We start from the raw sequence: 26,944 nt of genomic DNA on the forward strand, positions 1-26,944 counted from the left end.
CTTGGGCTGTCTCTCGGGCTACCTACCGTGTCGCCGTGCTGCCTCCATTCGCCGGGTATCCTGCCGCACATTGCTCCATAGAATCCCAGGCAGGCTCCGGTACTCTCCCTGGGTCGACGACCACCTGTCTATTTCTCTCAAGTAGTGTAACCAGATCCTCATTCTGCTGCCGAGCTAGCTCTCAAAAGCCCCTCTCTGCTTTCGCTGCATCCAGCTCTGCCTTGGGGCGGCGATATCCCTGGCTGTCCAGGGTCCTCTCTCCGTCTAGGATTTCCTCCCACGTCCAGGAGTCTTGACATCGCTGCTGCTGCTGCCGCTGGCCGTTACACGCTGCTTGGTCCGAGTTTGGTGGGTGATTCTGTAACGACTCTCGTCGTTGGATGAAGGAGAGGAGGACCAAATCGCAGCGTGGTACGTTTCCATATTTATTGGAACACTTATAAACACGAACAAACAATAAACAGAATGAAACCAACGACGCTACAGACCTGAACATGTGAAACTATTGAAACAAAAGAATGCAATGACAGGAACAATCACCCACAGCCAGGACCGGCCAGAGTCGTCAGTCAGCCAGGACCTGCCAGAGCCGTCCGTCACTGCCCCTCAGTCCGGAGCTGCCCCTCAGTCCGGAGCTGCCCCTCAGTCCGGTGCTGCCCCTCAGTCCGGTGCTGCCCCTCCGTCCAGAAGCGCCCATCAGTCCAGTGGGGTTAATTTGGAGGGTCGCCGTTAAGAGGAGGCCACGGAAGCGGAGATTAACTATGGTGGGGTGGGGGCCACGTCCAGCGCCAGAGCCGCCACCATGGACAGATGCCCACCCAGACCCTCCCCTATAGGTTCAGGTTTTGCGGCCGGAGTCCGCACCTTGGGGGGGGGGGGGTTAATGTCACGTTCCTGACCTTATTTCCTTTGTTTAGTCTTTGTTTAGTTGGTCAGGACGTTTCTATGTTGGGTTTATTGTTTGGCCTAATATGGTTCTCAATCAGAGGCAGGTGTTTGTCATTGTCTCTGATTGGGAACCATATTAAGGTAGGCTGTTTTCACTGTTTGTTTGTGGGTGATTGTTCCTGTTCATTGCRTTCTTTGTTTTCAATAGGTTCACATGTTCAGGTCTGTAGCGTCGTTGGYTTCATTCTGTTTATTGTTTTGTTCGTGTTTATAAGTGTTCCAATAAATATGGAAACGTACCACGCTGCGATTTGGTCCTCCTCTCCTTCATCCAACGACGAGAGTCATTACAAAGGGCTTCAGCTTGTCTTGCACAGCTGGGTCATTGCGTGGTATCTTCTTCATGAGGTCTCGTGTTTTTGTGATTGATCCATTAAATCCAAAGGCTTTTATCATCATTTCTGTTACATCCAGTTGATTTGCATGTTCCAGTTTTCCCCTGGGGATTTCAGTCAAAAAGTGTTTCAGTCTTTTGAATTCATCTTCAAGGAGTTCACACAAGATGTTGTAAAGTGTGTCCTGCCACTCCCCACTTTCGGTGACTCCTAATATGATAGAGAATTAGGATTATAATTTTGAGCTCTATAAAATGTTTTTGTTTGACTAAAATAACATTATCAAATACTTTGGGGGTATTTTTAGGCCCCCTGTACAATAACTGTATTGTATTATTTTATATAATCTACAAAAAAAATACAGTGGTGTAAAGTACTTAGGTAAAAATACTTTAAAGTACTACTTAACTCGTTTTTTAGGGTATCTGTACTGTACTTTACTATTTATATTTTTGACAACTTTTACTTTTACTTCACTACATTCCTAATGAAAATAATGTACTACATTCCTAATGAAAATAATTACTCCATACATTTTCCCTGACACCCAAATGCTTACCAGAACAGGAAAATGGTACAATTCACACACATCAAGAGAACATCACTGGTGTCAGTGGTCATCCCTACTGCCTCTTATCTGGCAGACTCACTAAACACAAATGCTTTGTTTATAAATTATGTCTGAGTGTTGGAGTATGCCCCTGGCTATCCGTAATAAAAAAAATGAAAGAAATCGTGCCATCTGATTTGTTTAATATAAGGAATGTGAAATGATTTATATTTTTACTTTTGATACTTAATTAAGTATATTTAAAATCAAATACTTTTAGACTTTTACTCAAGTAGTATTTTACTGGGTGACTCACTTTCTTCAGTTGCTGTCAACTTGTCTTGTGTTTGCTTCAACGTTTCTTTTGTTTGCTTCAGCTCTTCTTTTGTTTGCTTCAACTCTTCTTTTGTTTGCCTCAACTCTTCTTTTGTTTGCTTCAGCTCTTCTTTTGTTTCTTTGTCCTCTTCTGTCTGTTTATCATTTTTCTTTACTTTGGAACTTGACTGTTCAATTTGAGCCTCTAATTCTTGTATTTCTTCAGTCTTCTGTTTAATGATCTTGGTCAGTTTTTCTATCTCAATCTCAATGGATTCAATTTTTTTCTTATTCGTATAGCTTGGCAGATGTGATTTAAGTTCTTTGTACTTCTTTTCAAGGTTTTTTTTCAGAGATGTCTTTTTCTTCAGTTTATTCTCTGTGGCAATCTCTTTCATGTTGAAATTCTCATTTTTGTTCTCAGCTATTTTTACCTCTAAATTGTAGATCAGCTCCCTACTCTGAACCTTCCATGAATTTATGTCAGAAAGACAAAAATACCTTCCTTCACATTTCTCTATCAACCAGTCAAGTTTAACTTTAGTAATGTATTCGTCAATAGGGATATTTTCTTTCATCAATCCTTTCTCATTCGTGAACAGCACCATTATATTCTCCCATACTTGTTCAGTGAACATTTCTTCAAACATGCTTTTTCCTTCTTCATTTGTGAAAATAGCTAGAGAGTCTGTACAACCAATTTTAATAACCAAGAGGAGAGCGTTAGGTCCATCTGTAAATGACGACTGGACAGATTTTAGAATCTGCTGTTTTGTCTCCTTACTTGAACGTCCAGACCAACCTGCAGTGCGGATCACAGTAATTGTACGACTGCCTAGCTTAGTCTCTTTCTTCATAGCTTGTTTTCTCCATGATGTCCAGTAACTGAATTCCTTTTTGTTCAGGATGATGTTTCCTGCTTTATTCTTTCCAGCACCATGGTAGCCAATAATCACTAAATCCAGTTTTTCAAAAAGGACAACTGTTGGTGACAGGGTAATGACAAACCAAAAATAGTGTTAGATTATTTTTATATTATGTTTTTTTTCTAAAGAGATTAAGAATTTAATGATTTAAACAATATAACAAGTTCATACCACCATCTTTTGACTCATCCTTTTCAACCAATGGAATATTATCAGAAGCTATGGAGAGGACAGAGTATGGTTAAGTATATAAAACATTTTTTTGAATGAACATGTTGCTGGTAACTAAGTAAAGAAACCTACCACTTGATCCACATCCCATTTAAGCCACTGCGATGTAGGACTCCCAATGAATTCAAAACCACTGTGTTAATGTTTGGCTGCAGCTTCTACCGGTATTTGAATCCATCACAATGCCATCCTGTTCTTCTCCATGTTATGTTAATCCTGGGAGAGAATATAAATAATAATTGACAGTTAGTCAAGAAAGCTTTAGAATTATAGTTGTTTATCTCCTTGGTGTCTTTATACGTGATACAGCACCTACCCACTGGGCACAGACATCAGTTAAACTTATAGTTTTGAATTACATTTGGTTGAGTTGTCAACTAGCCGTTGATGACTTGCAAATCGAATCAGTTTTCCATGTTGATTCAATGTCACCACATAGATATTTGGGGAATTAAATGTGTAAACAACGTTGATTCAACCAGCTATTGTCCACTGATATTTTCCCCACAGCAGTTAAATGTTGTTGCATAATCATTGTCTCTTACATTACCTTGCCTAGTAAGTCCAAGGGCGTGGTTTGGTTTTATAGTTCAGTTGATAAGAAACTGCATCATGACAGTGTCAAACACAAACATACATGTACAACTGAGGATATAGTATTTTCTAGTTTTTCGTTTTGAATTGTCCTCTTAAATACCACATAAATTAGATATTTTTCTTCTGCATACTGCTTAATGTCCAGTAAGGTACACTGATGCATAGGCAATCAGCATAGAATATCACAGTGCATTTCCCACTGAAAGATCAGAGTTGTGTGATGAAATACTGCTAACAGCAGTTGAGATGAAATACTGTTGAGATCAAATCAAATATTGTATGAAATATTTAAAAAAAAATCTACATTCATGAAGTACTGAAGATAAATATTGAGTTAAATGTTTATAAAGAGTAAACATTTCAAGGTTTACATTCAAGAAGGATACCAGGTTTTGTCTGAGCATGTAACAGTTTCAGTTGATGAGAGCACATGACTAATGGAGTTTGTTTGAGCTGAAGTGAGACCTTTAAGAAAATGGACAAATCACTTCCTCTGCCCTTTTTGTTTTCCTGGTTTGGGTTTGGATGTTTGTCTGATATCAAATAGCGTGGTTTTTAGAATAAAAAGTAAGAGACAATTATATTTATGAAACAAAGCAATTGATCGGAATTATGTTGAAGCGGAATTGTCAAAAAACATATACATTTTTAAATACAAGTATTTTGCTGTTTGCCTCTGCTTCACTCTGCCTGCCCACACCAGACCTAGAACCTGACATTTTTCCAACTTTTGACAATTGAATAATTGTAGACCCAGGGTTCTGAAGCAACCTCCCCAAAAATACGTATTTTCCAGACGATGCAGTTAGGTTAATTTTGCAGTTAGGTACCTTTTTTAAGTAGATTTCAATGCAATTTCACCGGTTGTTGTTGTAGTGGCACGCTAGCAGGACACCGATATTTAACTGACTTGCCTAGTTATATTAAAAATATATAAAATCAGAGCCCTGTGGAGTGGGTGTGTGTCCATGATCATGTTTGTGTTTACTTGCAGCCTTTTTATCAACATGTCCTGTATTGATTCCAGGCTGCAGCAAATTATAGCACCAGCTTTGTTAATGATTTTGTCAAGTCTTTCTTAATTTAACTCTTGGTCTTCCTTTGCTGTGGCGGTCCTCATGAGAGCCAGTTTCATCATAGCGCTTGATGCTTTTGCACTTGAATTAACTTTCCTAGTTCTTGAAATGTTCCGTATTGTCTGACCTTAATATCTTAAAGTACTGATGGACTGTTGTTTCTCTTTGCTTATTTGATCTGTTCTTGCTATAATATGGACTTGGTCTTATACCAAATAGGGCTATCTTCTATATGCTACCACTATCTTGTCACAACACAACTGATTGGCTCAAACGCATTAAGAAGGAAAGAAATTCCACAAATTAACTTTTAACATCTGTTAATTGAAATGCGTTCCAGGTGACTACCTCATGAAGCTGGTTGAGAGAATGCCAAGAGTGTGCAAAGCTGTCATCAAGGCAATGGGTGGCTACTTTGAAGAATCTATTTGGTTACTACATGATTCCATATGTGTTATTTCATAGTTTTCATGTTTTCACTACTATTCTACAATGTAGAAAATAGTACAAATAAAGAAAAACCCTTGAATGATAAGGTGTGTCCAAACTTTTGACTGGTACTGTATTTTTGTTACATTTTCCCTTGGAATGGTCCTCTTAGACATCATACAGCCTTTCGATTAGAGTTTATTTAACTCAACCCGTACCGAAGTATGTAACAAAGTATGTAGTCTTCCATGCAGGTATTGGCTGCATTTCATTCCAGGAAGATGTTCCCTTCCCTCTGCCCTCGTTCTTCACTCCCCTTCACAGATCTGAGACAACCTGCCATATTGTTTTCACATATCCAGTCTGTGAAGAGGAGTAATTGAGAGCACAGGGGAGGGAACATCTTCCTGGAATGAAACACAGCCATTGTCTCGTGTTCTCTCTGTAGTTCACCATAACTACATGACATGTCATACAGTAACACTGACCTTGATTGTATGACAGTCATAAAACCAAACAGAATGGTTAGAGTTGTGTGATGAAATTTTGTTTATAGCTGTTGAGATTAAATACCCTTGAGATTAAATCCTGGAAGATGTTGCATGGAACATTTTCAAAATATCTACAGTACATTAAAATGTATTAACCTATTGAGTTAAATGTTTATAAAGAGTAAACACTATGAAAATGTATCATTTCAGAGATCCAGTATGACACAATGAGCAATAAATTGTCCCATTAGTGTAATGTTAACTAATGGCCCTCTTAAACATCAAACACCTTTTGTTCAAAGTTTGTTTGAGGTCAACCATTACCAAAATATGTAAACAAAGTATGTAATGTATTATTATTATTATTTCCTCAGTGTTCCATTCAGGTGTTGGCTGTGTTTCATTTTAGGAAGATGTTCCCTTCCTTCTACCTTTGTTCACTCCCCTTGCAGTAGCTAGAACTAAGAAGTATATATGTGAATAAGCTAAGCTGAACTAACATAGACCAGACTGTCTGGGGCCACATAGAATCTAGTCAATGCTATTAGACAGGTACATCGGTTAATAATTTCCAAGTGACACAGATCTGAACTGGTGTGGGACAGTGACTTTGCATTTTTACCAACCAATACAGTGGCCACAAGCTATGTATATGTATTGGGAAGACATGGTTGTATTAAATAAAAACTATTGGAAATATACTTATAATGGGAACATATATATGTAATAAATGTATTCTTTTTTATAGTGAACCTAGTGAAACTCCCTAAATACAGGTGTGCCAAGCTTATAGCGTAGAAGAGGGCTCATGTCGTTTGAAGAACTAAAGGGAATATTTATTTACATAAAAAAAAATGTTTAATTACTTACTTATTGAGAAGCTTTATTTTTCTCTGTTAATGTGTTATGGGAGAGGACAAATTACATCACTATATGGGAAAATGGTAGCTACTCTTAAAGACAACTCCGATAGTAAAAGACTTCAGTGGATACAAGATATTTCAGCAGAGGACTGGGGTATGATGCTCTAGAGCTCAGATACAGACAATAAACACCCGCCTGAGATTGGTGCAATACAATTGGTTAATGAGAACATATTTTACCCCAGTTATAAATTTGACTCTAATATCCCAGACCTGTGTGTTAAATGTAACATGCATCTAGGCACCTTGTATCATTGCCTGTGGAAGCTAGACATTCAATTGCCCTCCACTGGAACTATGTCAGTCACCCTCACTTGGTCATTGCTTTTTTTTAAATGACATCAAGCCTGGCTCTTGAAAAATTTACTTATATAGTGAAAAAGAAAGCCCCAGAGTTTCATTATATTTGGGATCTGTTTTTCGCATTTTAGCAAACCGGTGATATTGTAGAAGCATTGGAACTATAAATCTGTATATTCTGTATTTTTTTTATGTGAACATTGACTATAGTCAGTAGCGTAATCTGCATGTTTGTCACGACTTTCGCCGAAGTCGGGTCCTCTCCTTGTTCGGGCGGTGCTCGGCGGTCGGCGTCGCCGGTCTTCTAGCCATCATCGATCCACTTTTCATTTTCCATTTGTTTTGTTTTGTTTTCCTCACACCTGGTTTCAATCCCCTCAATCACTTGTTGTGTATTTAACCCTCTGTTCCCCCCCATGTCTTTGTGTGGGATTGTTTATTGTTTCATGTATGCGCACGTTAGGCTGGTTGTGCTGGGTTATGTCAACCTTTATTGTATTTCGTGTTTGTTGTGCCGTGTGTTTTTGGTTCGCCAAATAAAAGGCTCTGTTTTGCTACCCAATATCTGCTCTCCTGCGCCTGACTCCCTTTCAGCCATTCATGCATACCTAACAATGTTCTTCAATTATAATTGCTTATTTCTTTTTATTATTGAAAATGTGAGGACTTTTTTTCTGTTAATGTTCGGTTGTTGTTATGTCTTTGGGTTGGGGGGGGGGTGAAAAAACAAAAATGTCACACCCTGACCTTAGAGAGCCTGTTTATTTCTCTATTTGGTTAGGTCAGGGTGTGATTTGGGTGGACATTCTAGTTTTCTATTTCTTTGTTGGCCGGGTATGGTTCCCAATCAGAGGCAGCTGTCTATCGTTGTCTCTGATTGGGAATCATACTTATGCAGCCTGTTTTCCACCTGAGTTTTGTGGGTAGTTAGTTTCTGTTTAGTGTCTGCACCTGACAGAACTGTTTCGGTTTTTCACTTTGTTATTTTGTTCGAGTGTTTTTTGAGAAATAAAATATCATGAACACTTACCACGCTGTGCTTTGGTCCGATCCAGCGCCTCGAACGTGCCGGGCTAAAGTGGTGATTCAGCCAGGCTCTAAGCTCTAAGCTCCAGACCTTCAGTGTGCTTTCACAGCACAGTGCGTCCTGTGCTGGTGCCCTGCACTTGCTGGATTGAAGTGGGTATCCAGCCAGGACAGGTTGTGCTTGCTCCCCGAACCACGCCTCCAGTGTGTCTCTCCAGCCCGGTGAGTCCTGTGCCTGCTCCACGAACCAGGCCTCCAGTGTGTCTCTCCAGCCCGGTGAGTCCTGTGCCTGCTCCACGGACCAGGCCTCCTGTGTGTCTCCCCAGCCTGGTGAGTCCTGTGCCTGCTCCACGCACCAGGCCTACAGTGTGTCTCCCCAGCCTGGTGAGTCCGGTGCCTCCGGCGACGGTCCCCGGTCGGGAGCCTCCAGAGACGATCGGCAGTCCGGTTCCTCTTGTGAAGGTCCATGCAGGGCCGCCACCAAAGCGGAGGGATCTGCGGGCGGAGGGGGGTCTACGTCCCGCACCGGAGCCGCCGTCGTGAAGAGATGCCCACCCGGACCCTCCCCTTTAGAGTCAGGTTTTGCGGCCGGAGTCCGCACCTTTGGGGGGGGGGGGTACTGTCACTAGGGTGGGCATTCTAGGTTATTTATTTCTTTGTTTTCTATTTCTTTGTTTTTGGCCGAGTGTGCTTCCCAATCAGAGACAGCTGTCTATCGTTGTCTCTGATTGGGAATCATACTTAGGCAGCCTTTTTCCCACCTGTGTTTTGTGAGTAGTTAGTTTCTGTTGAGTGTCTGCACCTGACAGAACTGTTTCGTTTTTTCACTTTGTTATTTTGTTCGAGTGTTTTTTGAGAAATAATATATCATGAACACTTACCACGCTGCGCTTTGGTCCGATCCTCATTCCGACGAGAGCCGTGACAATATCAAATAAAATTTACCCTTACTGAAAAGTAATTATAGCCTGTGTTCATCATTCATACCCAGAACACTTCAGGGTGAGCATTAAAACATTTACACAAAATGGTCATCATCTTGTAGAGGGGAATAATACACTAAATTTGTACCGTAAAACTTCAAATAAATGCCCGGGCTAGTAATTTAAGTTTTACGGTAATTGTCCACCATGGATTGTGAATGTGGAAAAATTATTCCTATTTAAACTCGATGTCTCTTTCAAACATATAGCTTGTGTTCATGACTAAAGTTATCAAATTATACTTTCTATCAGGAAAGGCGTCAACAGTACTTGAATCACCTCATCATTGTATGGTATCTTCTCCATAAGAGCCTATGCCTGGTCTACTGAGTTACTGCCACACAATTCAATCATCCACTCTGTTACTTCCTTTCTTGTAGCATTGTTCCGCTTTCCTTTTGGAGTTACTGGCACATGAAACTTCATGTCATAAAATTATTAATCACTGAGTTGATCCAGAATGATGGAAAGGGCCTCCCTCCAGCTATTGTTAACAGAGTTTTTCTAGAGTTTGTAAAGGATCTTTCACTTTGCCTCCCATCATAAAACTGCACTTTATACTATGATGGATCACTTTGTTGCATCATTTGCATGTGTACATCACTGTTTTACAAATATAAGTGCACAGAATATTTCCAAACCATTGTGTATTCTTTTATTTAGGTGATATAAAAAATGTTGTGCTAGAAGTCAAAAGTAAAAACAAAACAATGACACTTAACTTGTCCTTAACGTCATTACATTACATACTGTAGTTCTATTTTGTGAAAGAACATGATCATAGATGCATTGATTAATATTTAACAACAAAGCAACCCAATCTCTAAACTGTTGGTAGCTGGGTTACAGTAGCTACATGTATGATGTAGTTGTCTTTTACTTGTAGGCTATAGAAGTCATGTGAAAACAAAACAACTGCATTGAACTACACTAAATGTTGCATAGTTAGAAAAAATATATATTTTGTGAAGCTACATGATCATTGTCAGCTCTACATGATCAGCTCTATTCAATCTGTATTGCTGAAGCGATATAGATTCCACGATAAGGTCATTTCCGATTGAGCCGACATATGCAGCGTTTAACGTGATTGCAGACTCCGCTAAAGGGGGAACATTGCCTTTAAATTTGAATCACGCAGTAAAGCTGAAGTTCCGCGATGCGGATTGAATAGAGCCCCTCATCTCTAAACTGTTGCTAGTTGGGCTGTAACAAGGCTGTAACAGGGCTGTAGACGTGTTGTCTCCTGTATTGCTCAGGGCTTGACGGTGAGTTGGGCCTGTCCGTACACCTGTCTGAGGGCAGCACAGTCCAGACTGGCCATCAGCTTAGTTGGCCCCGCCCTACGGGGGGTGAAACCCTCCGTCCACGTCAGGGACGAGCCTGCGGAGATCAGACTGGAATAGAAACATACATACAGTACATGAGTGCAATCCCACACAAGTTCACACATACACACACACACCCACACACACGTAAGCTAAGGACCCTGGGACTAAACACCTCCCGCTGCAACTGGATCCTGGACTTCCTGATGGGCTGCCTCCAGGTGGTAAGGGTAGGCAACAACACATCTGCCACACTGATCCTCAACACTGGGGCCCCTCAGGGGTGTGTGCTTAGTACCCTCCTGTTCTCCCTGTTCACCCACGACTGCGTGGTCAAACACGACTCCAACACCATCATTAAGTTTGCTGATGACACAACAGTGGTAGGCCTGATCACCGACAACGATGAGACAGCCTATAGGGAGAAGGTCAGAGAACTGGCAGTGTAGTGCCAGGACAACAACCTCTCCCTCAATGTGAGCAAGACGAAGGAGCTGATCGTGGACTACAGGAAAAGGTGGCCCAACAGGCCCCCATTATCATCAACGGGGCTGTAGTGGAGCGGGTCAAGAGTTTCAAGTTCCTCGGTGTCAACGAACTAGTTTGTGTCACCAACAAACTATCATGGTCCAAACACACCAAGACAATCGCGAAGAGGGCACAACAAAACCTTTTTCCCCTCACGAGACTGAAAAGATTTGGCATGGGTCCCCAGATCCATGCATCAACGCCTGGTATGGCAACTGCTCAGCATCTGACCGTAAAATGCTACAGAGGGTAGTGCGTGCGGCTCAGTACATCACTGGGGCTAAGCCTCAACGTCAACAGTGAAGAGGCGACTCCGGGATGCTGGCCTTCTAGGCAGAGGTCCTCTGTCCAGTGTCTGTGTTATTTTGCCCATCTTAATCTTTTATTTTTATTGGCCAGTCTGAGATATGGCTTTTTCTTTGCAACTGCCTAGAAGGCCAGCATCCCGGAGTCGCCTCTTCACTGTTGACGTTGAGACTGGTGTTTTGCTGGTACTATTTAATGAAGCTGCCAATTGAGGACTTGTGAGGCATCTGTTTCTCAAACTAGACACTCTAATGTACTTGTCCTCTTGCTCAGCTGTGCACCGGGGCCTCCCACTGCTCTTTCTATTCTGGTTAGAGCCAGTTTGCGCTGTTCTGTGAAGGGAGTAGTACACAGCGTTGTACGAGTTCTTCAGTTTCTTGGCGATTTCTCGCATGGAATAGCCTTAATTTCTCAGAACAAGAATAGACTGACGAGTTTCAGATGAAAGGTCTCTGTTTTTGGCCATTTTGAGCCTGTAATCGAACCCACAAACACTGATGCTCCAGATACTCAACTAGTCTAAAGAAGGCCAATTTTATTGCTTCTTTAATCAGGACAACAGTTTTCAGCTGCGCTAACATAATTGCAAAAGGGTTTTCTAATGATCAATTAACCTTGTAAAATGATAAACTTGGATTAGCTAACACAACGTGCCATTGGAACACAGGAATGATGGTTGCGGATAATGGGCCTCTGTACACCTATGTAGATATTCCATAAAAAATCTGCAGTTTCCAGCTACAATAGTTATTTGCAACATTAACAATGTCTACACTGTATTTCTGATCAATTTGATGTTCTTTTAATGGATCTTTTTTTTGCTTTTCTTTCAAAAACAAGGACATTTCTAAGTGACCCCAAACTTTTGAACGGTAGTGTATATAATAGGCGGTGTCAGAGGAAAGCCCATAAAATTGTGAGACTCCAGTCACCCAAGACATAGACTGTTTTCTCTGCTACCACACAGCAAGCGGTAGCGGAGCGCCAAGTCTAAGACCAAAAGGCTCCTTAACAGTTTCTACCCCCAAGCCATAAGACTGCTGAACAATTCATCAAATGGCTACCAGACTATTACATTGACCCCCCTCCTCCATTTGTGTTGTACACTGCTACTACTTGCTGTTTATTATCTATGCATAGTCACTTCACCCCTACCTACATGTACAAATTACCTTAACTAACCTGTACCCCCACACTGATTCGGTACCGGTACCCTCTGTATATACCCTCGTTATTGTTATGTTATTGTGTTACTTTTTATAATGTTTTACTTTTATTTATTTGGTAAATATTTTCTTAACTCTTCTTGATCTGCACTGTTGGTTAAGAGCTTGTAAGTAAGCATTTCACGGTAAGGTCTACACTTGTTGTATTCAGCACATGTAACAAATAAAGTTTGATTTGATATACACACACACACACACACACACTGCTCACCTGTAATGTTTATACTTGGGTGGCATGACTCCTGGCCCCTCCACACGAACATACACATCCTCCAGGTTAAACTTGAATGGGTTTGTGAACTCCACGGTCACCATCATCTCCTCACTCACCTTGGCCAGACCAGACACCTACAGGGAGGAGGATGACAGTTTAGAACGGTCCTGACCCTAGCCGTGAAGATCCAGCTAGGATCGAGAAATGCAGCATATTTGTAAAATCCAGTGTACTTTATATACAGTACAAATTGATTCATTTTGTGCTTTCCACAATGTTCACAAAGTTACCACCAGGTGACCAGACCAGGAAAAAGTCCATCAAACCAGGTCAGGTCACATGGTCAGGTCACATGATCAAATGGTCAGGTCACATGGTCAGGTCACCACATGGTCAGGTCACATGTTCAACAAAAAATTCTCAGCCTCAGATGAGTGTCCGCAAAAATGTCCCCCTATGTGGATTAATACGTTTTTTAATTGAATGTAATTTCATTTAATCCAATATAAATTAATGGTTGAACATTGGTTGGATGGAGAGTTTGACGTATGTAGCATTATATGACCTTAACCTCTACAGAGAGTTGGGGTATGTAGCATTATATGACCTACCTCCACATAGAGTTTGGGGTATGTAGCATATATGACCTACCTCTACAGAGTTTGAGGTATGTAGCATTATATGACCTACCTCTACAGAGAGTTTGGGTATGTAGCATTATATGACCTACCTCTACATAGAGTTTGGGTATGTAGCATTAATGACCTACCTCTACAGAGTTTGGGGTATGTAGCATATATGACCTACCTTACAGAGTTTGAGGATGTAACATTATATGACCTACCTCCTAGAGAGAGTTTGGGGTATGTAACATTATATGACCTACCTCCGAGAGAGATTTGAGAGTAGCATTATATGACCTACCTCCTAGAGAGAGTTTGGGGTATGTACCATTATATGACCTACCTCTACAGAGTTTGGGTATGTAACATTATATGACCTACCTCCGAGAGAGAGTTTGGGGTATGTAGTATTATATGACCTACCTCTACAGAGTTTGGGGTATGTAGCATTATATGACCTACCTCCTAGAGAGAGTTTGGGGTATGTAGCATTATATGACCTACCTCTACAGAGTTTGGGGTAATAACATTATATGACCTACCTCCGAGAGAGAGTTTGGGGTATGTAGTATTATATGACCTACCTCTACAGAGTTTGAGGTATGTAGCATTATATGACCTACCTCCTAGAGAGAGTTTGGGATGTAGTATATATGACCTACCTCTACAGAATTGGGGTATGTAACATTATATGACCTACCTCCTAGAGAGAGTTTGGGGTATGTAGCATTATATGACCTACCTCTACAGAGTTTGGGTATGTAACATATAATGACCTACCTCCTAGAGAGAGGTTTGGGTATGTAGCATTATATGACCTACCTCCTAGAGAGAGTTTGGGTATATAGTATTATATTACCTACCTCTACATAGAGTTTGAGGTATGTAGCATTATATGACCTACCTCTACAGAGTTTGGGGTATGTAGCATTATATGACCTACCTCTACATAGAGTTTGGGGTATGTAGCATTATATGACCTACCTCTACAGAGAGTTTGGGGGTGTGTAGGGTGACGACCCTCATGCTGGTGATGATCTGGCCGGTCTCCTTGACCTTCCCGGTGGCAATGAAGTGGAGGTTGGCCTGCTCCACCAGCTTTTTCATGTAGTCCTGGGAACGCACCTCCATCACCTGCTTCTCAGCTGGGAAAACACACAGGGATGACTTAGGATATGCTTTGTCTCCTTGAGTTTTATTTTCATTTTCATGTATTTTCTGGGTCTCCTGCTTAAGAAATATTGTAGAGCAACTAGCTTGCTGCTAGTAGAGAATATTGATCTTACATGCACCCCTTACACATACGGACATACACACACACCCTCCTCAGCCCCTCCTCCCTCAACCCGCCTACCTTTCTTGGGATCCAGAATCACTCTAGGTGTCTTGAAGAGGAACTCAGAGCTGGTGACTCCAGTGTAATACACCACGTTGCCACTGACGTACACGTCCACGGTACGCGCCTGGTCACTCGTGTTGTTGAACTCCAGCTTCAGCTCAAAGTCATCCCCCACCCTCACCTCCATCAGGGGCATGTCCAGCTCCACGTCAGCCTCCGGAGGGGTGGCCTTCTCACGATGACAGCCGTACTCCTCCGCCTTCTCCAGCACCGTGCGCTCCTCGGGACTACCTGTTGATGTGGCGAGAGGGAGAGATTATAAGGTCTCTCTCAGAAGTTTCTAGTGTTGGTACCCAATTTACAAAGAGGCAAAACCCCTTTTTCCATTTTGTTACCTTCTTTAGGGGGTGTCAGCACAGGAATTACAATAGTATGTTATAATGCTGTTATTGCATCAAATGGTTGTTTTATGCAACAGAATAAGGGGTTGTTAGAACACTCATCTGTGTGTGTTCTACTGAGGAGGGGAGTCTGGAAGATTTACGATGTCTTTGGGTGATACCGCATTCCAGATCATGATTTAATGTTTCTGTTCAATAAGGTAACAGGGAGAGATCTTTCAGTATCTTTCACACAAATCTTAACTGTGTGACCTATTCCATACATCTGTTGTTCGTCATGTAGACTGAAGGGGGTGTATCTTGGCTATAAAAGACCTTTGTACTTTTGTCTCTGGGCTCTCAACGAATCATCTGAGGGTGATTCGTCGACCAGCCATCGGTAACGTATAGCACTCAATCAATTCACTTTATACAGTATGTGTGTGTTATATTGACCTGCTCCCTTATTAATAAGTGAATAAAGATTTGGTTTAAGTATAACTCTGACTTGTGTGATAAGTTTGTCTCGCCTCATTTGATAGTAAAGAAATGAACCATGACAGGGGTAAGATCCACGTGATGAAAAGTCAGATATGGCGGGGTGTTAATACTTTTTATGACATTGGAGTAAGCAGGAACTGACAAAGACTGACACTTTTTGCGCCGGTATCCCGGACCCAGACAAAGCCTAGTTCTGAACTTTAAAACACTTCCAATGGAGACTCTCCATCGAGCATGCCTTTTAGTCCAGGACTAGGCTTAATCTGTGTCTGGGAAACCGGCCCTTTAAGTGTTTGCTCTGTGACTCTCCCTCCATCCCTCCACCCCTCCTCTCCTACCCTCAGGGAACTTGTACTGATCAGTGATGTCACGGCGAGCGTCCTGGCCGGGCACTTTGGTCACCACCATCCTGCCAACATGGCTGCTGTTGACCTTGACCGGCTCCAGGGTTCCGTCTCTGGGGTTCCGTGAGTAGAACACCACATCACTGTTCACCTACAGAACAGGAAGAATGGAACACGTTCATCATGTAAAACCAGTCATTAGTCACTTAGTCATATATTTGGTCATATATTTGGTCATTATTGTAATATATGGTAATATAAAGTGCATTCGGAAAGTATTCAGACCCCTTCCCTTTTTCCACATTTTGTTATGTTACAGCCTTATTCTAAAATGTATTTGAAAAAATCCCCTCAACAATCTACACAGAATACCCCATAATGACAGGTTTTAGATTTTTTTGACACAAAACAAGAAACTGAAATATCACATGTACGTACATAAGTATTCAGACCCTTTGCTATGAGAYTCGAAATTGAGCTCAGGTGCATCTTGTTTCCATCCATTATCCTTGAGATGTTTCTACAACTTTTGAGAGAGTCCACCTGTGGTAAATTCAACTGATTGGACATGATTTGGAAAGGCACACACCTGTTTATATAAGGTCCCACATTTGACAGTTCGTGTCAGAGTAAAAACCAAGCCATGAGGTAAAAGGAATTTTCCTTAGAGCTCTGAGACAGGATTGTATCGAGGCACAGATCTGGGGAAGGGAACCAAAACATTTCTGCAGCATTGAAGGTCCCCAAGAACACAGTGGCCTCCATCATTCTTAAATGGAAGAAGTTTGGAACCACCAAGACTCTCCCTAGATCTGGCCACCCGGCCAAACTCCCGATGGTCACTCTGACAGAGCTCCAGAGTTCCTCTGTGGAGATGGGAGAACCTTCCAGAAGGACAACCATTTCTGCAACACTCCACCAATCAGGCCTTATGGTAGAATGGCCAGACGAAAGCCACTCCTCAGTAAAAGGCACATGACAGTCCACTTGGAGTTTGTCAAATGGCACCTAAAGGACTCTCAGACCATGAGAAACAAGATTCTCTGGTCTGATGAAACCAAGATTGAACTATTTGGCCTGAATGCCAAGTGTCACGTCTGGAGGAAACATGACACCATCCCTACGGTGAAGCATGGTGGTGGCAGCATCATGCTGTGGGGTGGTGCACAATTGGCCCAGCGTCATCCGGGTTAGGGGAAGGTTTGGCCGGGGTAGCCCATCATTGTAAAATAAGAATTTGTTCTTAACCGACTTCCCTAGTTAAATAAAGGTTAAATAAAAAAATCTAAATTCAAACGGTAGGGACTGGGAGACAGGATCAAGGGAAAGATGAACGGAGCAAAGTACAGAGAGATCCTTGATGAAAACTTGCTCAGGACCTCAGACTGGGGCAAAAGTTCACCTTCCAACAGGACAACGACCCTAAGCACACAGCCAAGACAACGCAGGAGTGGCTTCGGGACAAGTCTCTGAATGTCCTTGAGTGGCCCAGCCAGAGGCCTCACCATCCAACCTGACAGAGCTTGAGAGGATCTGCAGAGAAGAATGTGAGAAACTCCCCAAATACAGGTGTGCTAAGCTTGTAGTGTCATACCCAAGAAGACTCAAGGCTGTAATCTCTGCCAAAGGTGCTTCAACTAAGTATTGAGTAATGGGTCTGAATACTTATGCAAATGTAATATTTCAGTTGTTGCTTTTTTATACATTTGCCCATTATGGGGTAGTGTGTGTAAATTGATGAGAGAAAAAAAAATATTTAATCCAGTTTAGAATACAGCTGTAACGTAACAAAATGTGGAAAAAGTCAAGGGGTCTGAATACTTTTTGAATGCACTGAATATTACCATATGTATTACCATATATATAACCATATGTATTACCATATATATAACCATATGTATTACCATATATATAACCATATGTATTACCATATATATNACCATATGTATTACCATATATATAACCATATGTATTACCATATATATAACCATATGTATTACCATATATATAACCATATGTATTACCATATATATTACCATATGCCTTACCATATATATAACCATATGTATTACCATATATATATAACCATATGTATTACCATATATATAACCATATGTATTACCATTTATATATTACCATATTTATTACCATATTTATTACCATAGTAATAACCCCCAAATATGTATAGGTACTGCATATTCACTGTTAGACGAAGAGTTCACTGATTCAAACTTTAAATTAGCTTTCTTGGTAAGTGGCCAGTAGGGGTTGTAACATTTTGTATACTGTCCTGTGCAGTTAGTGCCCTGCTCCACTAGGGTGGCTCATCGTTGTAGTCTTTACCTCGGCAAACACGAATGGTGCGTCGAACGGGAAGCAGATCTGTCCGTGTTTGATGGCCTGGACAGATGCAGGACCACACCTGTACATCCCTATAGAAAGACACATTAGGTATTTTATTACAAATAAGTATTAATACAGTATAACATAGTTACTACCTCTTAAATTAGCTAACAAAATGTAGCAACTGTATAACATGGTCAGCAAGTTCAGTAAAAGTGTACAGGCGCATGTGTGTGTGCGTGCATGTGAATGTGTGTGTGGGCACGTGGGTGCAATTGCGTGTAAACGTGTGCGTAGGAACACCTCACCATCGCTGGTCTCCTGGGGTGTAGCATCCACAGCCTGCCAGCCCCCAAACCCTTGAGGAAGGTCTGGCCTGCTCATGTAGCACTCGTTCCAGCAATGGTAGTTCCTATGGCAACATAACCATCCCTTCATTTCACTGTAACATCCAATGATTTTAAATGCAGTGTATGTACTCTTTAAATGCAGTGTATGTACTCTTTATATGCAGTTTATGTACTCTTTAAATGCAGTGTACGTACTCTTTAAATGCAGTGTATGCACACTCGTGGATGAATTGTGTTTTTAAATGGTCAATTCAAATCAGAAGGTGATTTCAACATTGTCTGTCACTGAATCAGTTCTACCAAATTAAGTAGTGCTGAGCGATTCACCAAAATTTTGTTTTTTGGGAGGGTTACATTACAATAGTTCACAAAAAAAATAAAGTTGAACTATGTGGGACGCTGGCTGAAGGGAGTTGTAATGTTCATTAAGCAAATATTCAAGCTAGTTCAGTGCAGAAACGTGGTAATGAACTACTTAAGCAATAATACATGAGGCCATGTGTTATGACATTTTATCATGGCTGTGAAGTGGTCATAACCACGAGGCGAAGCCGAGTGGTATTTGTTATTTTATTAGGATCCTCATTAGCTGTTGCAAAAGCAGCGGCTAGACCACCACAGCCATGATAAAATGTCATAACACATGGCCTCAAGTGTATTATTGCATTTATACAACGGGTTACCAGCATTAAAAATCAAGATTATTTCCCAAACTATCCATTTTTACACAAAATATGATGTTACATTCACTAACACTGATTGTCAAATGATTTCAATTATCGTCTGTCACTCTGAATCAGTTCTACCAGATGGAGTCTTTGGTGCGGTGCTTGTCAATTCTGCCGTTCTCATCCAGGATAACATCAGTCTTCAGGTTGCCGTCGTTGTCGTGGGCAGAGTAGAAGTTGGTGACAACCCTGGCGGGGATGCCCAGACAGCGCAGGACTGGGGAGGGGGAAGGGAAGGGAAATGATTTCATCAGAAAATACAAAGAAATATAAGGAATTCTGCACATCAAAGAGGGGAATAAATTATTTAAATTCAGTTTGTTACAATAAACTAAACAGCAGCAGATTGTTAATCCAAACCATAGACTACTACTGAACCCCACCCACCCCTAGTCTAACACTCTTCATTCTCTAATAATGGGTGGTATAGCCATTCATACTAAGGCAATGTCTCTCAATCCTGGTCCTGGGGACCCAAAGGGGTGACATTTTAGTTTTTGATCTAGTACTAAAACAGCTGATTCCACTAATCATCTCATCATCAAGCCTTTGATTATAATCAGGTGTATTAGTGCTAGTTGCAAAAACAAAAATGTGCACCCCTTTGGGTCCCCAGGACCAGGAAACCTTAGTATGAATGTCTTGGAAAACACTGGACTAAGGGTTGAACGGTAGTGTTGCGAGTCTCACAGGTGTTGAAGACGGCAGCATAGACCCAGCACTGGGCGTAGCAGACGGGTGTCTTGCTGCTGGAGTAGTTGAGGAGGATCTCAGTGCTTCCTGTCCAGGAGGTGGGTGCCACTCCGTAGGTGTAATCACCGCTCCAGTTCCCCACCAGCACCCCATCGTCATCATGAGAGTTCAGCTGGGAGAAAGAGAGGTAAATATGCTGTAGTTTGAGTCTGAAATGGCACCCAATTCCCTTTATAGTGCATTAGTTTGACCAGAGCCTTATGGGCCATGTCAAAAGTAGTGCACTATATGCTAAGAGTGGCATTTTGGATGCAACTGCAGCCTTTTACATGCCTACATTGAGTTGTAAGTACAAATCTGTCTTCCGTACAAATCTCTCTTCTGTACAAATCTGTCTTCTGTAAAATCTCTCTTCTGTACAAATCTCTCTTCTGTACAAATCTGTCTTCTGTTAATAATCTGCTCTTCTGTTTAACAAATCTTCTTCTGTACAAATCTGTCTTCTGTCATGTTTCAAAATCTGTCTTCTGTAAAATCTCTCTTCTGTAAAATCTCTCTTCTGTACAAATCTCTCTCTGTACAAATCTGTCTCCTGTAAAATCTCTGTTCTGTACAAATCTGTCTTCTGTAAAATCTCTCTTCTGTACAAATCTGTCTTCCGTACAAATCTCTGTTCTGTACAAATCTGTCTTCTAATATGTCTTTTTAATTTCTCCATTGAGTTTTACTTATAAATGTACTAAGTGAAAAGGTTGTAAGAATGTTATGTGAATGGATTCTCTGTATTGTATTGACTGGTGGTAACCACGTAACCCTCACCATGGCGGAGGCCTTCCGGGCTACTTTGATGGCGTCGTCCCGGTTGGTGATGGGCATGGCAGCTTTATCCATGATGAACAGACAGGCATCCAGCACCCCATAGTCAAACTGCAACAAGCAACGTTGAAAATTGAGGATTAACTTGTAAAAATGCATATGAGGGTTTTATGGTCAGTCTTTGTATTCAAATTAATACATGCGTGGAAAACATCTTGTGTGGAACATGTGTGGAAAATCTCTGTTGCACGTCAGGCCAACTAACCCCATTTATCTGTGACTATATCCACAACACAGCATGGCCTCTTGGGCTTTATTAACAGACATACACTATGAAATTGTGTTTTGAAATGATTGTCCAAACAATGTCAAATGATTTGTACCTGACCAAAGTTCCAGGGCCGCTCAGAAATGTCRTCATATGCCCCGTGGTAGATGACCCCCACCTCGTTGAGAACACACTCCTCCCTCTCATCATCATCATCCAGGAACACAGAATCACCTGATGGAAGGAAAACAGAACGTTAGAATTTTGAATTCCATTCTATGTTCAGAATGTACAGTTGAAGTCAGAAGTTTACATACACTTAGGTTAGAGTCATTAAAACTTGTTTTTCAACACTCCACAAATTTCTTGTTAACAAACTATCGTTTTGGCAAGTCGGTTAGGACATCTACCTTGTGCATGACAGAAGTAATTTTTCCAACAATTGTTACAGACAGATTATTTCACTTATAATTCACTGTATCACAATTCCAGTGGGTCAGAAGTTTACATACACTAAGTTGACTGTGCCTTTAAACAGCTGGCAAAATTCCAGAAAATTATGTCATAGCTTTAGAAGCTTCTGATAGGCTAATTGACATCATTTGAGTCAATTGGAGGTGTACCTTTGGATGTCTTTCAATACCTACCTTCAAACTCGGTGCCTCTTTGCTTGACATCATGGGACAATCAGAAGAAATCAGCCAAGACCTCAGAATTTTTTTTGTAGACCTCCACAAGTCTGGTTCATCCTTGGGAGCAATTTCCAAGTGCCTGAAGGTACCACGTTCATCTGTACAAACAATAGTATGCAAGTATAAACACCATGGGACCACGCAGCCGTCATACCGCTCAGGAAGGAGACGGGTTCTGTCTCTTGGAGATAATGTACTTTGGTGCGAAAAATGCGAATCAATCCCAGAACAACAGCAAAGGACCTTGTGAAGATGCTAGAGGAAACAGTAAATTAGTCCTATATCGACATAACCCGAAAGGCCGCTCAGCAAGGAAGAAGCCACTGCTCCAAAACCGCCATAAAAAAAGCCAGACTATGGTTTGCCACTGCACACGGTGACAAAGGTCGTACTTTTTGGAGAAATGTCCTCTGGTCTGATGAAACAAAAATAGAACTGTTTGGCCATAATGACCATCATTGTTTGGAGGAAAAAGGGGAGGCTTGTAAGCTGAAGAACACACTCCAAACCATGAAGTACGGGGTGGCAGCATCATGTTGTGGGGATGCTTTGCTGCAGGAGGGACTGGTGCACTTCACAAAATAGATGGCATCATGAGGTAAGAAAATTAATGTGGATCTATTGAAGCAACATCTCAAGACATCAGTCAGGGAGTTAAAGCTTGGTCGCAAATGGGTCTTCCAAATGGACAATGGCCCCAAGCATACTTCCAAAGTTGTGGCAAAATGGCTTAAGGAAAACAAAGTCAAGGTATTGGAGTGGCCATCACAAAGCCCAGCTCTGTCAGGAGGAATGGGCCAAAATTCACCCAACTTATTGTGGGAAGCTTGTGGAAGGCTACCCGAAACATTTGACCCAAGTTAAACATTTAAAGGCAATGCTACCAAATACTAATTGAGTGTACATAAACTTCTGACCCACTGGGAAGGTGATGAAAGAAATAAAAGCTGACATAAATCATTCTTTCTACTATTATTCTGACATTTCACATTCTTAAAATAAAGTGGTGATCCTAAATGACCTAAGACAGGGAATTTTTACTAGGATTAAATGTCAGGAATTGTGAAAAACTGAGTTTAAATGTATTTGGGTAAGATGTATGTAATCTTCCGACTTCAACTGTATGTTTTTAAACAAGATAGAGGTAGCTTGATCAATCAATCAATTAATCAATCAGCACAAACAACTGATGTGGGACCAGACTAATGGGGTAGCTGTCATCAGTCAGTGTCGATCACAGACCTGTTGCCCAGGCGTTGAAGAGGACGTAGAGGTCTCGACTCTCGTCCCTCCTGGTCCTGCGGATTCCGTAGGGCGTCACCACCGCCACGTACGTGCGCCACTTTCCCACAATGCAGTCTGGCGCGGGGGTGATGCCCACTGTGACTACATTGTCGGTGCTGTCCACCACCCGGCCGGCCCACGGGCTCTGGCGGTCCTTGGCCACAGACACGGGGATGTAGGTGCCCTTACTGAACTGGGGACTGCCCCCTGGTGGATTGGTGGAACAAGAGGAATGACATGTCTTGCTAGCTTGCTAACACTGAGACTTCCACTCCGGGGGTGAAGTTACATCTAGGATCAGCTCCCCCTTCCCCAATCGTTACCTTAAAGGCCCAATGCAGTCAAAAACTAGATTTGATTGTGTATTATATGTATTTCCATGCTATGAGGTTGGAATAATACTGTGACATTGTGAAAATTATGATAATGTCCTTTTAGTGTAAGAGCTGTTTGAAAATGTTTGAAATTTCTGCCTGTTTTGCTGGGATGGGGTTTTGGCCTTCCATGGTAGCATCACCARGTGGTAAATGAGTTAATAGACCAATAAGAAAGAGAGTTCCAAACCTCTCTACCAATAACAGCTCATTTTCAGTTTCCCCCTCCCCACTCAGACCACTCCCAGACAGTTCTAGCAAAATTCTTGTTTGAGAAATTACTCTTTGCTGAGAAGCAATTATTATTATTTTTTGGCATTTTAATTGAAAACAATCATAGTATGGTACTTCATTGTTACCCAGAAATGATTTGATATTGAGATACAAATGGCTGCTTTGGACCTTTAACCATTAGTGGGGAGAATGCAAAACTGACCCCAGATCAGCAACTTCACCTTACACCAAGCCTTCGCATTAAGCTATGGTAACACCCTGGACTAGAGATGTGGTACTAGAGACATAGTAACACCCTGGACTAGAGATACGGTAACACCCTGGACTAGAGCTATGGTATTACCCTGGACTAGAGCTATGGTATTACCCTGGACTAGAGCTATGTAATACCTTGGACAAAAGCTATGGTAACACCCTGGACTAGAGCTACAGTAACACCCTGGACTAGAGCTACTGTAAACCCTGGACTAGAGCTATGGTAACACCCTGGACTAGAGCTACGGTCAACCCTGGACTAGAGCTATGGTAGAACTAACCACTGATTCAAGAAAGAAAGATAGATACAGTACTACATGCACACTGTTGAATCCCTCCTTAGTTTAATTATGTTTCAAGCTGTTGGATTAAAAACTGCAGGAGCATTTAACAGTGTACATTTCTTTCATGACATTACTTTTGAACTGCTTCTAAACTAGTAACTATGGATACAGAGTGAGATGTTTTTGATTCTGGGAAGCGTTTTAGGTGGGGGTTTATTTATCTCACCAATAACGAACTCCACAGCGAACTGATCATCGGAGGGTTTGTAAGGACGGTCAAAGGTCACCTTGAGCTGGAACTCCTGGCCCCTGCGGACGATGAGGTGGTCACTGGCATACAGGTGTGTGCTGTGCTGTGGCGTATTGACCTCATCTGGCCTCCGCAGCATGTTCACGTCCCAGATGTCCAAGAACTCTGGAGGAGGAGAGCGAGAGAGGGAGAGTGAGAGAGAGATGGGTGAGAGAGAGGGGCGAGAGAGAGAGAAAGGGCGCAAGAGAGAGAGAGGGGCAGGAGAGCAGGAGAGAGGTGGCAGGAGAGAGAGCGAGAGGAGAGAGGGGCGAGAAGAGAGGAGAGAGAGAGAGATAGAGGGGCGGGAGAGAAGAGAGAGGAAGGCGGAGAGAGGAGAGAGAGAGAGAGGGGCGGGAGAGAGAGCAAGAGAGGGGGCAGGGGAGAGGGAGAGAGAGAGAGAGAGCAGGAGCGAGAGAGAGGGGGGCGGGGCGGAGAGAAGAGAGAAGGGATGGAAGAGAGAGAGATAGGGGGTGGGAGAGCGGGGGAAAGAGAGAGAGGGGGGCGAGAGAGAGAGAGAGAGGGGCGGGAGAAAGAGAGAGAGATGGCAAGGAGAGAGAGAGAGAGAGGGGGCGAGGAAAGAGGGCAGGGAGAGAGAGAGAGAGAGAGGGGAGGGTGGAGAGAGAGGAATATATAAGTGTATAAGGAAAGAGGAGAGACTTGAAGACTGGAATTACTGACTTTTGTCATCGTAACTTGGGCCCTGAGTTTTTCCTGGTCAAGTTAGGTGGTCATGGAAAACTCTGGGCCCTAAATTTATGGCTATATGGGATACAGTTGAAACATACAGACGCAGGATGCAATGCGGGAAATGTCAAATGTGGTAGCGTTTATAATGTTACCTCATAAGCATAGCAGGTATTTATATGGGAGTGTTCATGTTGATTCACTAGCATAGGGCAACCTGTCATCATTATCTGGCTCCAAGGAGCATTCCTCGGAGATGAGGCCATACCCCAAACTATTCAATCTTTGTTGTCATTCAGTTAAGCCTGTACTTGATTGAAGTGTATTTGAGATTTAAAAAGGCTTCTGAAAGTTTGTAATTTCCAAAATGTCAATTACTTATAATCCACATAATTCACATTTCCTGTTGCTGCAGGATTAATTTCCTGCAGTAGCAAATTTACTCAAATTAAGACCCCACATTAAGAGTGGGAAGTATTGTTCGAAGTGGTCCGTAGTGGGGCTATGCCCCCCCCCATCCATAAATTTGAGAATTTTATTTTGCATTTTTCAAACACCTGAAACAGCTTTTTCCTGTAATCCAGAGCCATAATCGTTATGCTTAATTTTAAGTAAAAAATATGTATATATTTCAGCATATCTATGCATACCTCTTGTGCTSTCTGTGTCCTTCTTACTGCTGGTTCTTTAAAAATATATATAAGAAAGAAAAGGATTTTCTGCATCTCTGCTAAAATATTGAAAGGAATGTGAGTCTTATTCAGTMTATTTATTTATTGCTTGCTTTTCTAAAGTCTACCAACCTTGCCAACAGGCATGCCAGCTAAGATAGTTAAACAAGCTAGCTACTCCAACTTGATTGATAGCCTGAAATGTCTTCTTGTTAGCTAGTTAGGAGGTTGGGAGATTGGGAATCTATCTGGGTTAGCTAAAGCAAACGTCATAAAATTGCTAGGTGGCTATAGTATTTGTTTTAAAACAGCACACATCTGAGGGGGCACACACACAGCGCCTCCTTATCCTCTTCACACACACACACATACACACACACACACACACACAGCGCCTCCTTATCCTCTTCACACACACACACGTACGCACACACATACACACACACACACACAAGCTCATTCTCCTCCTCACCCCTGAGTGGAGGAGGTCCTCGGGGTCCAATTATGCCGAAGGAATCGAACTCAGGCACCTCCTCCCCCTCTGCATTGGAGCTGGCGATGGGGGCGGCGCTGCGGCCGCGGTGGGACACCTGGGGTGGTGGCTGGGCTGCGGGCTCCGGGTTAGACATGGTACTAGCRCTGAAATGTCACCTCACAGGCCTGGGACACATTCAGATGGACGGACAGACAGACAGGCAGAAGGACAGGTAGACAGGCAGACAGACATACGGGCAGACACACAGGCAGACAGGCAGGCAGGCAGACAGACAGAGTGATAATGTTATAAGATACCACAGAACAGTTCAGAAGTTCATAAAGAATAATATTAAATGGGCAGGAGGGGATCTGATCCCAGATCAGCAATCTGAGATGCTTAATGAACACCGGTCCTGAATTCCGTCGATGGTAGCGTATCACTGACAACTCCATTCATATTCAGCTAACCCTTTGAGAGGACAGTTGTACTGTGGATGMTAAGGGATTAACTGTTTCGACAACCATCTGTTTCACATTGAGGTATGGCAGCAGTAGTGAACGTGAGTACGGAGCTGGATGAGAC

The 26,944-nt window shown here is 42.1% G+C and overlaps 1 protein-coding gene across 1 annotated transcript; it reads right to left on the reverse strand.

The window, feature by feature from the left end:
* Positions 1-9,768: 9,768 nt before the first annotated feature.
* LOC111960112 (coagulation factor XIII A chain-like) lies at positions 9,769-26,531 on the reverse strand. Its single transcript, XM_023982018.2, has 14 exons — positions 26,357-26,531; positions 24,467-24,655; positions 23,052-23,300; positions 21,233-21,351; positions 20,853-20,960; positions 20,031-20,205; positions 19,419-19,557; positions 18,571-18,674; positions 18,263-18,351; positions 15,914-16,070; positions 14,710-14,985; positions 14,340-14,500; positions 12,730-12,866; positions 9,769-10,527 (listed from the first exon to the last, which is right to left on the reverse strand). Exons 1-14 carry the CDS (start codon positions 26,511-26,513, stop codon positions 10,386-10,388), a joined length of 2,202 nt encoding a protein of 733 aa, XP_023837786.1. The 5' UTR covers positions 26,514-26,531; the 3' UTR covers positions 9,769-10,385.
* Positions 26,532-26,944: the final 413 nt, after the last annotated feature.

This window comes from Salvelinus sp. IW2-2015, linkage group LG37 (assembly GCF_002910315.2).
Source record: "Salvelinus sp. IW2-2015 linkage group LG37, ASM291031v2, whole genome shotgun sequence".
NCBI classification, from domain to species: domain Eukaryota; kingdom Metazoa; phylum Chordata; class Actinopteri; order Salmoniformes; family Salmonidae; genus Salvelinus; species Salvelinus sp. IW2-2015.